Source organism: Brachyhypopomus gauderio, chromosome 4 (genome assembly GCF_052324685.1).
Source record: "Brachyhypopomus gauderio isolate BG-103 chromosome 4, BGAUD_0.2, whole genome shotgun sequence".
In the NCBI taxonomy this organism is placed as follows: domain Eukaryota; kingdom Metazoa; phylum Chordata; class Actinopteri; order Gymnotiformes; family Hypopomidae; genus Brachyhypopomus; species Brachyhypopomus gauderio.
In genome coordinates, this window is record NC_135214.1 from 16,591,330 (window position 1) to 16,607,704 (window position 16,375).

The window sequence follows — 16,375 nt, forward strand, 5'->3', positions numbered from 1 at the left end:
AAGTGTGCGTGTTTGTGTGTTTGTGAGTATGTTCCAGTGTAAGCAGTAAAAGAAACCCACTTCAATCGTTTTTATGTGGAATATTTTAAATATGGGTCTCTGAATGTTTTTTTTTTCCCCATGGACACAATCCTCCAGGTGAGAATACAGAATGACTGCATCTTTAAAGTCTTTAAAGGGAAACATCTTTTATAAGTCAGAAGTGATTCTGTTCTTGATTTCATACTTTCTTCCTCATTTCAGAATCTTTTCTTCATAATATCCCTCCTCCTTTCTTGTCCTCCTTTTGGTTGAACTCTTTCCATTCCTGATCCGTCTTTTCCTTCATTTTTAAAGAGGTGAACGTTCTCTTCCTTTTTCCTTACACCACGCACGACTCTCTTCCTCATCTGTCCTCTCTGATTATGCCCCAGGGGTGGAAATGTTTTGGGTCAAGAATGCAGGTTCCGACCCAGTGCAGCAGTGAGGAGTACCAGTGTACTCCGTCAGCCTGGTGGCCCATGGGTCCTCCCCAACTATGGAGGAACCTAAGAGGCCCAAAAGCCCGGTGTGCCATCCAGAGGTGATCTGTGGCCGCATAGCAGGAGGCGACAATGTCATTAACCACCACTGTGCCATGGCGGGTCAGCGGAGCAAACACTCCCGCGTCGTCCCGCACCCGCACCCTGCTCACGCGGGACAGGCGCCCTCGCTGCCCCACTCCTTGGGCCGACACCACGCACTGACCCGGGAGCACATCGCTGGCGAACACGGTCCTGAGCTCGTCCCCGGCTGCCGGCCCAGAGCAGTTGCCATCGTCGGCCACGAACACCAGGTGGGTGGCGGTGAGGCTAAGCTCCGCCCCCGAGTCCGTCACTATGGTGTAGAACTGCTGGCGGACCTCGGGACTGCGGTCCATGAAGGCGATGACCTCACTGTACAGAAGCCGCCCGCCGCCGTCGCTCTGAGATGATGCCAGCACCTCCTCGCCGAGCTGGAGCTCCCTCATGGCCTTGCTGGTGCCGTCCTCCATTGTGACCAGGGCTCCTCCAGGGAAGCAACCTCCGGTCTTAGCAGCCACCGAATGTTCTAAGAGAGAGAGAGAGAGAAAGGGGGGATGAAACCAAGACAGAGAGGGAGGAAGGCAGAGAGAATTCAAATCTTCTGAGTAACACGGTCCGCTTTTAGTGATTAAATGACTATTGTAAATATGTCAGTGGCACTTTGTGTCAGACATGCAGTTAACTAGTCAAACCCATGTTAAATTCTGGAGCTAAGGAGTGTTCTCTTGAAGAAGGAATTAAATGTTAAGATGTAATCGCTGTATGGTCTTTCCTACCCCCTCTTCCCTTACATGGACATATGAAACCCCCCCCCCCCCCCTCACTCTATGTCCTCTTCACTGTCTCTTTCTTTCAGATCTTCTCTTACTCATTATGCATGCATAAAACAATAAAACTGAAAGTCCGTCACAGTGGCAAAACATCGTTGTGTGCAAACAAACACTTTAAACGTAATTCTTAAAGCCAACACGTTTTCTCTTTTCACTCGTCTCGAGTCACCATGTAAAAATACAATATAAGCTAATAAATAACCGCAGGCCTCAACTCAAACTCTGCTTGGCCTCTCCAGACGAAGTGACTCAGACTCCGCAAGACGTTATAGAGACTGGAATGAGAAGACTCGTGTCTCCGCGAGTCCAACACAAATATTTGGGAAAGGTGAGTACCAAGGCCAGGTGATAAGACATGACTGAGATAAGAGATCTGAGAAGGGGAACAACGGAATTACCGTGCGGAAAACAAAGGAGCGGGTTAATCATCTCAAAGCGCTTTAGTAACCTGCTCTACTTCTTACCACAGAGCCTCAGTCATTCTCCCGGTCTCTCTCCCTCCCTCTCTGTTCTCTGCCCTTGCCACACCTACATTCTAGTACTTATAAGCTATACACTATGAAACTTAGTTTGCGCCACTACAAAGGCCGATGGGTTTCTCCTGCTAGTGCTTAATAGGAGCTTTAACTTCATGTATGAAAGAAGTATTTCCTCTTCCTCTTATCACCCTCATATCCCACCTTATCACTGCATCACAATGTCATTGCTGAGTGAAACTAACAAATGCAGTATTACTGCATATGCATATCTTCAATATCTTCAGGTGATTTTTATATTTATATAATTATTTTACCCTTATCTAGCTCCGAAGTATTATATCGACTATCAAATTCATCCAGTTTCATGTTATTCAAGTAACATTTCTTCAAATGCAGACATATAGCAGAGCTGTTCCCTGCGCAGCAGAACACACCTATAAAGGACTTTGATAAGGCAGGAGCAGACAGCAGGTCCTGCCAGTGTTTGCACTCTATCAGGGTGATAACAATAGTGCTTCACAAACGTCCACACAGGAGTCCCATTCCTCACCAGGGGCCCAAAGCGGACACTTTTCAGACTTAAGTGTTATGCCAAGACAGAAAAGTCACAGGACATGAGGTCAACTTTGTGTGTGTGTGTGTGTGTGTGTGTGTGTGTGTGTGTGTGTGTGTGTGTGTGTGTGTGTGTGTGTGTGTGTGTGTGTGTGTGTGTGTGTGTGAATAGTATAAAAAGAATGCAGAATGTTCTGATGCAACATAGCTGCTGAATGGAATAGTCAAAAAGCACATTCCAGACTGACAAAAATACACAAAAACAAACACAGTGGAAAAGATGGCAACGTGGAGGGTTTCTTTGGTCACCCTGCTCCTTGCAAAGCATAAAGTCAGCCCATACAGTCTGGCAAAACATTACACATGGAATACAAGGGAAGATAGAGGTTCATTAAGATAACAGAGACAATGGGTGAGTTGTTACCAGAAAAAAAAACTCCTGGCTAATTTACTCCCTAATGACTCTAGCAGAGGTAGGTGTTGATGGCCTAATGATGTGGTCTGTTACTTGGTCATCACCTTGAGCCCAGGGTTCCCCACTTATCTTGATCACCTGTCCTAATGAGAACTGACCACAATTCCCACAGCAGGACACACCTTAGGACTCCTGGGCTACTGCAGTGCCAGTCACACCTAAGAGTCATTTGTTTGTCCTGTGCACTGAAAGTGCCTTATCCATCTCTAGACATGCATGCTTCAGACTGGTGTGACTAACAGCTCTATTGAGGATGCACACACACAAATGTATCAGACAGAAAGACACACTTTCCACTGAACAGCCCCACCCTGTGTAACTAAGGTCTGTACTGGTCAGGGTGTGGAATCAAGTCATTTTACCATAGTCCTTCTTACGCTGACAACTACCATATAAAGTAGACTTACCTAAAGAAGACTTATATTACCACTGAAACAAATGTACACTATGATAGGTCTTCAAGATATCAAATGATAATGATGTTTATTATGAGCAGACATAGTGAAACATGCTACACGTGTGACATTTCCAACAGCTTTCTCTAGACTCATCTTTGTGCCTCTGCCTCATCTATGACATCGGTTTGCCGTAGTACCAAGGGAAAAATGGTTTATTGCTTCGAGAGGGTTCCAAAGATAAACACCACTTCTCCCTTTCACACATGCAAAACACCACACTAATGGATTTCATTCAATCAAACTGGATGACGCCATTCGATTGTAGAACCTTGTGTAATGGAGTCTGCCCGTGTTGGCTACCCTCCGGCACACGGTGCGGGGCACACGTGGCGAGGCACACGTCTCTTTCCTACCTGACTTCACGCTGCAGTGGACGTGAGCTTTGGACTCGTAGTAGACCCAGTCGAAGCCCGCTTCCACGGCCAGCCGGGCCAGCATGCCGTACTTGTTCCGGTCGCGGTCGGACGTGGTGATGTCCACTGCCCTGCCTTCGTAGTGCAGAGACTCCTCGAAGTGGTTGCCGTCCTCGTCCCAGCCCTCCGTGACCCTCAGCTTCACACCTGGCCACATGTTCAGGACCGAGATGGCCAAGGAGTTCAGCTTATCCTTGCAACGCTAAAATAAACGGACATTTAGATGGGAGTCAGATAGACCAGCATGGTACACGCAAACCTAGTGAGAAATCAAAAAACACCTGAATTTGTTGCTTCTGAGATGAAGTCTCATCCTAATCTGACCAGATGACCTAACCCTAGAAGGCTAAAGCCGAGTACCAAACCATACCAATCCATGGCATTTTTTGTCAGTATAACCAACCTTAACACCGCGTGCTTGGCTGAGGCACAGAGAGAGAAGGTGAGCAGGGGTGGAAATAAAAAGGGTAAGCAATAGAAAATTTGATGTATTGTTAAGCACACAATATCAGGGACAAGCGTGTACGCCAAGTCAACAAATACATATTGATGTTCAAGAGGTTACTGCCAGTGATTGTGAGAGTGTGCAAGAGTGTGTGCAGGAGAGTGTTAAATATCTAAATTAAAGTGGATAGCTTACATCACCTTTTATCAAGAGGATCCCCTGCACAACCTCTTGCATGACTCACTTGAATTCAAAAGTCCAGAACCTTGTACACAAGCCCCAGCGTCTCCACTGCTGTCATAACTGATGAGGATTAACCTTTACACATGTATCAGAACTCCACTCCAATACCATCAAAAAGGTACACAAGCCTCATTAGAAAAAAAATAACATGCTACGGCCTGTAGCACACAGGGAAACAGGTGTACACTGGGCATTAACACATCTCTCACTTCACTTCCACCCAGCAATGCTTTTAGCAAATCACTAAATATTTCTATATAGTTCTATATGCTTATTCCTTTTTATATTCAACCCATCGAAAAACAAATATCTTTGCCTTTTAAGTCACTGATTATTTTGCAAAGAGCTGGACAACAGCCAAAACAACATCGCAAACTAACATTGGTTAGCAATATTTGTTCAATAACATACCAGTAAAATCCATATAAAACTACTGCATTGTTTTTCAGTGATGCATTTCAAACAAGGTTTGTAGACTCTAAGGCATGCTATGTGCTTTAGAGTATTAGGACTTCCAAGAATGTCACGAAAGGACATTAAACAGTACAGTCTAGTGTAATTGCTTTATAAGTAGACTATACTTTCTGTTGCTTTCAGTAATAAAGGTTCATAAATAGCAATATATCTGTCTAGGTAAACCACCTATTTCTTTAAATATATGAATACATTTGAAGTGAGATGTCTAGGCCAAGACCACATTTAATGTTGCGGTGTTATCCACACATGTTGATCGTGCAGTAACGGGAGCACCTACGAACTTGTAATGATGTGTAATTCAATCAAAATATACTTAATAAGCAGTTACAAATGACAGAACACTAAATATAACCTAAAAGGACATTATAAATAATGCGTAACTTGTCAAAAACTGGAAAACACAAGCACCTTTGAACACGCTGTGCACCAAATTCAAACCGAATAATTACATTATAGATTTTTTTAAAGTATCGTGAACTGACGCGTGAAAGTGGAATATGTCGCGGATTTAACTTTGACAAAAATCTGAGTTAAAACTGCATAGCCGGCGGTGAATACCAACAAAAAAAGAGTGTTAACAGCAATCAATTCCCATGCGCAAGAGATGAAAGCAGAAAGCAGCGGCGATCGATAACGACGTTGAGCAAAGGGCAAATAGAGGCGCGCACACTGGGAAGCAACAGGTCTAATGTGCCTGTAATCAAATCACACCCGCAGAGTGTTTCCTAATGGACCAGGTAATTGAATTCATCCGAACCGAGAAGGCTCTCTCACCTGTGTCATGAGCCGATCCGCACCTGTATTCTCCTCGTCTTTGAAGATAATGTCGGGGTTATAATTTGGGGTCAGTTCTTTAAACCGTTCAGAGTTCCTGGTTATTTTGCCTTCAATTCTCCCGCTGGCTCCCAATGTTTTTTCGGCTACATTTGGACTAAACTGCTTGTAATTGAGGGGTGTAAGAGTCTTTGGCGGCCGCCTTTTCCCGTATCCCCTCCCCGGGCCACAGCACTCGTTAACAGGTGCGAACATCAGGGCGCAGCCGACAAGAAGCCCAAAACACACGGGGAGACGCATCCCACCCCCACCGCGAGTCACTCCAAAACGGAGTGGTACGGTGGCACAGGTCGCAGTCGAATGTGAAGCTGTCCTTTACTCCCCTTTGTAGCTCCTTATTCCCCCCACGGGGTAAATGATGGGGGGTGGAGGACGCAATCTTTAATTCTTTATCGCCTTTATCTTGGTCATCGTCGATGCGTAAAAGTACACTTGGTCAACGCAGAGGCGCACAACGCGAAGTGAAACGTGAGAAAAAAGATCCAGAGATGCCAAGTGTATAGCGTCCACACACGAGACGACAGTTTCCCAAGAAAAACGCCGAAATAAGAGCGAGTAACCAAGTCCATTTATTTATCTAACAGATTCGAGCTGCGAAACCCCGGCGCGAAGTGACAGGCAGCTGTGAGGAGGAATCCTCATGGCAGTTTGCGCTTCCGCGGTTGTCTTCAACTCAAGCCCTTTGGCGCACGTCCTTCACTAGGATCGGGGATTGAAGTGATCCAAGAGCCCAGCTGCCCATGAGACCGCACCCTGCCAGTTCTGGACTTCTATCCTCGCCCGCCGCTCCTCCCCGCGGGTCACAGTGGGTGCGCCGTACACCCACCGGCTCTCCCCCTGCAGCCGCACCACGCTCCTGACTGAGCACACGCATATCTCTCGGACAAACTGTGGACCCGGAACGCACTCGCTCATAGATCCACACAGTGTTCGCCTTGACTGGCCTCAAGCCTCAAACTATCGCCGGGCGATCGTTGCTCCCCCCCCCCCCCCCCCCGTCCTCCCCTCCGCCGTCCTTAACCGACTCGGTGAGCTCGTGCTCACATAAAGTCCCAACATGTGCGTTCAGTCTCGTACGCGCTGTGAATTGTATTGCCGCTGAGAAAGACAACCCACCGTTCAACAGACTTATTTAATTAGGATTCATATTTCACGGTCAAGTGCAAATGTGCATTCGTATTCAAAACATTGCGCATTACGACGGAAATAGTTGCAGTAACCTTTTTTTTGCATAGTCGGACAAGGAATGTCCCATAATTTTGATTCGATGCATGGATGCAACACGGATGTTCCTGAATCATTCAAGTGTGACTTTCCTCTTCCCAAAACGAATTACAAATTGGAACCGCGATACTCGCAGTATCAAAATACTCCTTATCTGATGTCCATGACAGCCAGTGCTATTTGGCGTAATGTGTTTTCTGTTACGCCTAATCTTTTGTTATGAATTTATAATGCTGACACAAAAGCACACCCCAGGCCAAGTTTTATCTTTATATAACATTAAGACGCATATAGGTGCTGCCATCTGCGGCAGGCCGCGCTGAGCTGATGGGCAGCGGTGGGCCCCTCCTGAGGGCTCCACTGTTCTAATTGCGGATGGAGCAGGTAAGGGGGGAGAGGGCAGCGTATAATTAGGAACGTGCTTTCACAGGATCGGCGCTTATTTCACTGTGCCGAAAGAGAGAGGATGCTCCACTTACACAGATGGAGGACTGTGCGTCCCTGTGGATGCGTCTGCCTCCCGGCCGGCCCGTGGTCGGAGCCTCACGAAAAGTGAGATCTGTGACATTCGTTCTCACTGAGCTCTTTTTTAAACGAGGAAGAAAAACAGACTCGCGTCTTCTAAATTAGCTGCTCAAATATTTGCCAGAAAGAAGTTTGTGGTTTTGTGCCCATTTCAAAAGCAAATTTTCACAAACATTTGGGGTCTGGTGTTGATTTATATTTTTATTATTTGGGAGTGTAAATAACAAAGTATTTCAGCTCTGGAGAGGTCTGCATGTCCTCATTCAGAACATAGAGGTAAAGGCCGAACAGTAGAAGGTAAGAGAAAGCCACTCTCTCCTTCACACTTGCATGCCTGCACAATCACCCGTTCACTCTAACGCTTACTGTTTTTAATCACTCACACACAAGCTTGGTGAAAGTTCTACCCAAAGCTTCCTTGACCCAACCAGAACAGGTGGCACGTTTGAATCCTCATTTACCTAACATCGCTCAGGGAAACAGGAGAGGATGTGCCGTTGGACTTCCGGTATGACACTTTCCTGACGAGGCATCGGCACGCAAGTGTGGAACGCACGGACAGACTTGTTTTTGAATCTGGAGATCACAGAGGCACAATTACAGAGTGTGTGGATCCCACGAAGTGTGTCCTCTTCCCTTTGAGGGATGTAAATAAAGACACAGCTCCTTGTAGGACTGCCTATTGAACTTGGCTGTTGACAATACTTCAGAAGTGGTCGGAGCCAGTCAGAAATCCCTTCTGCCCTCAAGGGAAGAGCCCACGGCCTAAAAGTCAGTGCTGCCGTGGCTGGTGTGCGCCTGGCGGGCCCATCGCAGAGCCTCCGACGCCAGCCCGAGGCCTTTTTAGCGTGGCCCCATTGATGTAGTAGAGTTATTAATTTGCCCTTGTGAAATAAGAGGACACCATGGGCGAAACAGAGGGAGATGGGTGCCTTTCAAATAATGCCAGCCATGCGGATCTTTCATCTGTGACAGTGGGGTGTGCAGACTTGGTCCACTGGGCTCTCACATGGGCACCAGGGCTACCCACGGATCTAACCAACAAAGGGTGTAAAGAGGGGAAGAGGGAGAAGGAGCAGTGAGGGGGGAAAGAGGAGGGGAAGGAGGCAGAGAGAGGGAGCGTGGGCAAATTGGTGTTTTTCTGGTATTAACTGGTAAACAACTCTGTTTTTAGTTGTTTTCGTCCTCCAGGAATGGCGTTCTTGTGGACTGCGGTGGGATTCAGTGTTTGAGTCATTTTTCGTTTTCTCCTCAAGGTAATAGCTGCTGGTTTTTTTTTTACCACTTCCTGCTATCCCCAGCAACCTCAGAGGCAAGAGGGGCAGAACCCTCAGACTAAACGATAAGCGCCCTCTCCCTTTTGCCCCACTCGCTGCACCTCGGTTTTGGCCAGGTCGCTTTGCCGAGCACGGGGCGAGAGGCGACGTCACGGGACTCTCACGCTCAGGAAGCCGGGCAGCGCCGGTGACTGATCACCCCGAGCGGTTCGAGGCCGTCGCAGTCGGAGCGAGCGGGGCAAAAATAATACCAGGAGCATCTAAAAGCAGAGGCTAAAAGCGGCCCGAGCGAGCCGCCTGCTAAAAAAACAAAGCTCTGCCCAGGGGACGAGTGCAGGGTCGGGCAGCGCGGACCGGACTTGCCGCAGCCGCGTCTCCCTGCGTTAGCGCTCCTGCCAAATGCCAGTAATTGAGGCCTGAAGTCCAGAGCCCTGAATAACTCAATGCATCAATGGCAGCCTGTGGGAGCTGCCCCCTCTCTTTCTCTTTCTCTCTATACCTTCAACGCCGCTTTCCCTTTTTCCTCTGGTTACCCAGAGAGCCTCCCTCACCTCCACTGGCCTCGCTCCCCTCTGCTTCTAGCTTTAAACAGGACTGTTATTAGGATAAGCCGTACGCCATCGCTGCCCAGATGCAAAATCCTGGATTTCCAACCCCGCACCCCTCTCCAAACTCCAGGTCAGAGACACCGGCGTCGCACGGTGCAGGTGACCCCTGCGCGAATCACTCAAAGCTCACAGAGTGGCGCGAGCAGGTGAGGATGCATGTGAAGATGACGATGACGAAGGCAAGAGCAGCTCCGTGTATCTACACACTGCTGGGGCCGAGGTAGACTATGCTGACGACGGTGTTGAAGGCCAGCCCTGAGCCCGTGCCTCACTCAGCTCCCCCCTCTCCGCCTTCAGAGATCCTGGCCTGTTTGCTTTTTCCTTCTTTCTTTCTTTTTTTTTAAGTTCTTTCCTGCACGCGTGCCACAGCTGTGGTTGCTGTGGTGATGTTTCACTGCTCAGAATGGATCCACCAGCTCAAAAACGTTCTTATTATATTTATATTTTACTACACCACCGCTGGCCTTGCCAACTGTGTGCTGGCTAACAGCCTCTTTCCTTTAAATAGGCTGTGACAATATGGTCAAACAGCTAAAAACTGAGGATGGCCCGGCATAAACACCTCTGGTAGATAATGGCAGATTATGGAGTAGAATGTTTTACTGGGAAACAAGGAGATGGTGGAGGGAAGCAGAGAGGGGTGGGGGAAGTCGTTGGAGAAGTCATGTGCTTATTTGAACAGTGTAAAGGAATACGTGTTTTTGTTTTGTTTTGTGGGTTTTGGCAGCACATGCAACTTTCACTTCAGTTCCAACAGCAGCTGTCCGAAGTCCTTCACATCCATAAAACATCGGAACATCGGACATCACCTTTAGACCATGAATGCACAGGACGTCGCTGTAGGAACATCGCCCTAAGAGTGTCAGAACGCAGAAGAACTTTAGAACCTTAGAACAGTAGAAGGTATTCACAGAACCCAGGTGCCCTTTGCTATCCCTTATCCCCCCTGCCTGTGACCTCTATGTGTGTATGTGTGTGTGTGTGTGAGAGAGAGAGAGAGAGAGAGAGACAGACAGACAGACAGAGACAGAGAGAATGAGAGAATCATGGGACAGATGTGATGAGGTTGCTGCTCCTCCCTTCGTCTCCGGCCCATGTCAGCTCGCTGCTACTGAAGCGCGGTGTGTGCACTTGCGCACACTTGCACACACTTTCCGCTAGCTTGTCCCCAGCTCTGGGCAGGCACCCTCTAATTAGGGCTGTGGGCAGGCCTGCAGTCTTTGAAGCCTGCAGCAGCACCAGAGTAGCTCGCCACAGCCGGGGTGACAGCGGCATCCCGCAGAGGATCACGAGACAAACCCATACGACATGGACACGCAGGACCCATTCTCTCCTCTCCCTCACTCGCCCAGATTCTCTGGGCCTGCAAAGGGGGGGTTGGGGGGGGGGGGCAGTTAGCACATGGGATGGGTTAAACTGACTGACAGCTGGAGAGGAACGGATCCTAGATCGGGACCAGCTCCAGACCAAAACCTGAATGATGAAGTCCTCACAAAAAGGGTTTGATTTTCAGGCTGATTTAGTGTAGGTTCAGGGTTGGCTTTACAGAAGGTCAGTGTGAAGCTGTTAAAGTAGTACATAAGCACAAACGTCGTTTTGACTCTGATAGTGTGGTTTATGACCTTAGCACCGAAACACAGGCCCTTTTCTCCTAATTTTAACATCGTTCGTGTCTGTCTTCATGTTCCCACCCCCCTAGCTTCACCTATACGTAGACGGAGCCCCACAGGATCGCAGTATAGCTGGTGTGACCACAGGTAAACACAGCCACACCACAGATGGGCTCACCTAGGACCATAATGGACAGAAATACTACCCAGCGATGAATGCCTGCTCACACATCTTCAAGGGGAACTCTTGAAGAAGAGTTCTTAAAAAAGCTGACCGACTGTAGGCTGGATTCAATGAAGCGCTTATGTCATCCAGAAACCACAGTGTGTCTGGACTCCTGACAGCTGTTCTGACCTCACCGATTTGTGTGTGCATTGTATATGTACACTACACATATACATTATCATGTCTAAATAATCCCCCAACTCTTTTAGCTCGTGAAGAGTGAAGAGATCAGGAAAGAAAGCGTGAATGTACACAGCCGGAGGACTAGGAGCTGAGTTACAGCGATGACACTGGTCAAGGTATTTACAGTAAAGGAATATTTACTCTGCCAACACTGCCTTCATTTATTGATCTCCATCGCAGCAGACTTATATTTAGTTTAAGGCCTCATGAAAAGGAAACCATCACTCATCCACTTTACCAAACAATCAAGGTTTAACAGCAACACAGAATTTACATTGATGCAGGCATCTGCCTGAGTTAAATTATGAGGCATTTAAAAACAAAATTAAACATCATTAAAAAGTAACGCTGGCCAGGTCTGCTGGTCACAAGACAGAGAGTAGGGTAAACCCACTTACATTTGAGGATATCTACTAATAGTGATCTGAACTTTATTTCCACATATAGACATGGGTGGAGGGTTTCAGTGTGGACTTACAATTGAAAGTTGAATTCAGAGTAGGAAGGAAAGTGGAGGGGACTCATTGAACAAACTTCATGTTCACAAAAGATTAGAATCTGAAGGAAGTAATAATGGCAACTCCCATGCAGCCGCCAAACCTGGGATCTGCTGTTGGGCCTGAGCTAGCGTGTGCTCAGGGCCCCACCTCGCCTCCAATTTGTCATCAATAGTGATTTAAACCAGACAAGTGCAATCAGAGACCAGCAACCAGATGCACCAAAACCAAAACACTGCTCTCTGATCTTCTCGAGTTTGATGTGTCAACAGTCGGGGCTCAATCACGCCGGCTTTAAAACTTCTGAAATGCAATAACAGAATTCACTGGATCAGCTTCCTAATCAGTGGGAATAATAGTGACTAATGCCATTGTCTTCTGAACTTTAATCATCATATCCACTATCTCTTTGGAAACAGTCTTCCTGGACATAATTTAGATTTCTGTAAATCGGGAGAACGATGAAGAGGAAGAGAGAACAAGAAGCATTAAAATCCGAGGGAGGGGAAAGGGGGGGGGGGGGGGGGGGGTTGGGGGGGGCTGGGGTAGAAAGCAAGCCAGAGAGAGGCAGTTCAAAAATAACCTGACACTTAATATGGTATGTTATGGAAAGTTCTGGAAATGAAAGGTATAGTCCGAATGGGAAAGCGGATCCGGGATGTTATGTGAGTGAGAGCCAAGGTTCTTCACCATCGCTCAGTACTGCGACCCAAAAGCGTACATTCCCACAGCCCAGAACACCACTTTAAAGGATGCCAGGGCTCTGCTCTGCTCCACCACTGCAATGCCACTCCCTCAACTCAGAAAAGGCAAATATCAATAAATTCATTATGCACTTTATATTTATGTATCTGTGCTTATGAGATTTTATATAATTCTGATATTTGCTGCTCTTGGTATTTTTAGAGTGGAAATGCAGGCTTTGCTTGTGTGTGTGTGTGTGTGTGTGTGTGTGAGAGAGAGAGAGAGAGAGAGAGAGAGAGAGAGAGAGAGAATTTCTTTCTCTTTGTGGTCTCGAAGGCCAGATGTAAAGAGAACTCTGGTCAGCTCTGTGTCCAGTGTGAGCCCAACTGAGCATGTACAGAATAAGGCTAGGCTAGGCTATGGTAGGGTAGGGTAGACTCATTTAAAGAGCTCTAGGCAACCTAACAAGTCAGATAGACGCCTTGGCTTGTTGACCCCTGTGTCATCAGGTTATGAAGGTCCCCTAAAAAAGGGAAGTTTGGACAAGAGGATCTGTTGCACTGACCGGTTTGGTGTGCCCTAAAATTGTGGTTTATAGATTCTGTTACACCTTCATATTTGTGTCTGATTGTTTGTTTGAAGATTTTCAGATCTAAATATCTTGTTTTTGCAAGATCAATACCATAACATAATACTACCCAAGCAAATCAGAATGCTTCTTCCTCCCCTTGACCTGCAGGGTTTATATTGACAGTCTAAAGAAAGATCCCCCACAAATCTCTTGAGGAGAGGAAGAGGCTCTGGGTTGAACTCTCCTACGGCTCAGCGAATGAGCAGGTTTTGTATTACCTGCACAAGTACACATGACAAAACAGCTTGAACATTTATTGACTGAGTGTAAATGTTTTACCTGGGGAAAAGGGGTGTGGAGTGAGAGACAGAGAGAGGGGGAGAGGGAGGAGGGGGAGACTGAGAGAGAGAGAGAGACTAAGAGAGAGAGTAAGAGAGAAAGAGAGAGTCTGAGAGAGGGGGAGAGACTAAGAGTAACTGAGAGAGAGAGAGGGAGAGAGAGTAAGAGAGAAAGAGAGAGAGTCTGAGAGAGGGGGAGAGACTAAGAGCGACAGAGAGAGAGAGAGAGAGAGAGAGAGAGATTGGCTGGCTGGCCTCCTTTTAGCCTTTCATTGCCTGAGCCCTTCCCAGCTCCAGGTCCACTGAACCTTGTTGCAACACACCCATGTTAAAATAGCAAAGAAAAAAAGAGACACAACTCAGTGTGATGCTGCAGTGTCCCAATTTCCTAAGAGGTCAAAGCCAGTTACAGGGCAGGTTAATTAGTACTGTGAAGAAATTATACCAAAGGAACCTTACTGATACTGTATAGTCCTACTATGGAAAATTACTGTAACTGTGAATAACTTATTAGTGATTTGCATAGGTTAAACTTTCATATAAGATTATATACAGAAACTAGGAGCACTATGTAAACTTCATAACTCTATACTCTAAAGGCCTGGGTTAAAGGATACCTTAAAAATTACACATTGTCAAATATTTCAGTACATTTCTCCATAGAAAACCTTAAAAATAATTTGTAATGTAATTCAATATGTCTTTAGGGCCCACTGTGGTTGAAACCTGTGCAAAATATTTAACTGCAGGTTGTAGCACCAAACAGTCTGTCTGATTTGGACTTGGGGAAGTTCTGTGTGCCCTCACAAAGGAGCATGGCTTCCAGCTCTCAGCAGGGGGTCAGCTCGGCAGGGCAGAGGGCATGGTCAGACATAACAAACGTGCTCCTTTATTGTTCACACGTTTATCAGCCTGAACACACTGCTTTCTCTCCAAGATCACACCCGCTGCTCATATTGTTTCATTGAATTTCTCCGAACATGGGAGCAAAGCAACAGCTAGATGAGTGTGAGGGAACCAGTAGTGCTGCTGGTCACATGGGGAAGCTCAGCAGAGTTCAGTACCAGCTTCAGTACCGTACTGAGTTCAGTACTGACTGTAGACCCCAGCACTGTAGAGTTCGAGGTCTGGCCACTTCCACACATTCCTCTTCTCCACTGTTCCTTCAATATGTAGGCTATGGCAATTTACATTTGTTTATGGTTTCGCAAACAAGTGAAAAACAGCGACACAGCGGTCTGAACCATCTGAAAAGGTCGTTGGTGTTCGGTGGAACCTGAAGGCCAACACGTCCCATGAGGCCCATGGCAGAGAAGCAGAAGCAGCCCGGCGGTCCGAGATTTACACGCCGCGCGGCGTTTGGCTCCCCAGCCGCACCACTGTGGGCCCTTTGTGGGCCATGTTTGCTTAGAGCGTGCGGCCCGAGGCAGGAGGAGAGTTCGGCGGAGGCAGAAATGCACCAGTGGCGGAGCCCCTCCTCCACCCGCAACAGACGCCGGGTCCGCGCTGGCAGGAGGAGGTGATGAAAGAGGCTGATTGATTGCACTCGTACACCTGTCCAGCACCTACAGATCCGCTCAACACGCCGCCGGACCACAGCGGTACCGCCGCAGGGCCTGGGCTACTGTCTGTGCTCATTTGTTTATTTTTTATGGTCTAGTTGGCAACCAGGTTTTTCGTGGCTGATATTATCAGATCGTTGAGGTGTCCCAGAGGAGAGGAGGTGTATGCATCGGCCTTTCACTCGCGGTACAGGATGTTCTCATTTCGGCAACGCGAGGAGCTCTGGCGGTCTCCGTAATACCAGCTCACACGCTTGTGCTGTCCGTGGAGTGTTTGAACGCTCAGTTATGCCGCAAATCTATCTGCACCTCCGCTGCAGTGAACAATGGCGGCCACGGTCAACACTACGCCTGTCCTTTAATCATCGGACGTGCACTTCCCATCAGTCGCGTGTGCCGCGCGATAACAGCCAGACTCAGACCTGCTCTCCTACACCCATTAAGCCGGGCGAGCTGGCGGATAAGCCGTCAGTCAGTCATCAGGCCAAATGAGGCTGCGGTAGGATCGGCCGGTCGTGTGCGTTTGAGGAGAGGAGTGTGTGAGTGTGTGAGTGTGTGAGTGTGTGAGTGTGTGAGTGTGTGAGTACAACACGGGAGCAGCAGATGTGGTAAGATTCTGGGATTGGGCAGCACGTAGCCCCACACAGCCCTGAAACAGACAACAGCACAGATCAGGGCCCAGAGTCTGGGGGGCAGGGGGTGCGATGTGTGTGTGAGGGGGGAGGGGGGGGGTAACAGGGTAGTGTGTGGTTTTGGGGGGTGTCGGGGTTTAAAACTCCCAGCCTCTAATCCTGACACACTGTCTCCACCAATTAGAACTCCTTCAAAAGGCGAAAGGGGAGGAAAAAACTAAACCAGAAACCCAGTGAGGGCATATTTAGTAACATTTTGGCAAGCTGTAATTACATATATGGTTAACAGAGAGATTTAACTGCTTTTTCCCCATTGATTGACAAGGCGGCAAGAGAGAGGTGCCAGAACAAACGATTCGTTCCTATACACCAGCTTTAATAAGTGAACTAAGGACAGGTCAGTAAATCCTACCAACACTGATTTTCACCACCCTTGTAAGAAAGCGGGGTCATAACAACATTACAATCCCCTATTGTTACATGACGTGGAGGAAGCCGCCATTACTGTGCTCAGTTTCTTTTGCAGGATCATATTTTGATACTGATTTTAAATTTGTAACTGTTCACCACCAGCACAGCAGGGGTTAGCAGTAGAGTGGTAAGAGATAAATATTGATCATGTCCAAATTAAATCTCAGCCTCCCTTGATCAGGTAATCCAAATCAGAACGCCTCCATGTGGCACTGCTGA

General features: G+C 47.6%; 1 protein-coding gene across 2 annotated transcripts in view; it reads right to left on the bottom strand.

Annotated features, from left to right (window-relative positions):
- Positions 1–45: 45 nt before the first annotated feature.
- ihha (Indian hedgehog signaling molecule a) overlaps positions 46–16,375 on the bottom strand; it is a 27,098-nt gene continuing 10,768 nt past the window's right edge. Inside the window, exons 1-3 of one of the 2 annotated variants that reach the window (XM_077002676.1) lie at positions 5,689–6,705; positions 3,690–3,951; positions 46–1,068 (exon numbers count right to left, since the gene is read on the bottom strand). In XM_077002676.1, coding sequence (XP_076858791.1) covers positions 386–1,068; positions 3,690–3,951; positions 5,689–5,988 — 1,245 coding nt within the window. In that variant the 5' untranslated portion in view covers positions 5,989–6,705 and the 3' untranslated portion in view covers positions 46–385. Of the gene's footprint in view, positions 1,069–3,689; positions 3,952–5,688; positions 6,706–16,375 lie in introns of those variants that run through there. The other variant, XM_077002677.1, reaches the window with a different exon arrangement.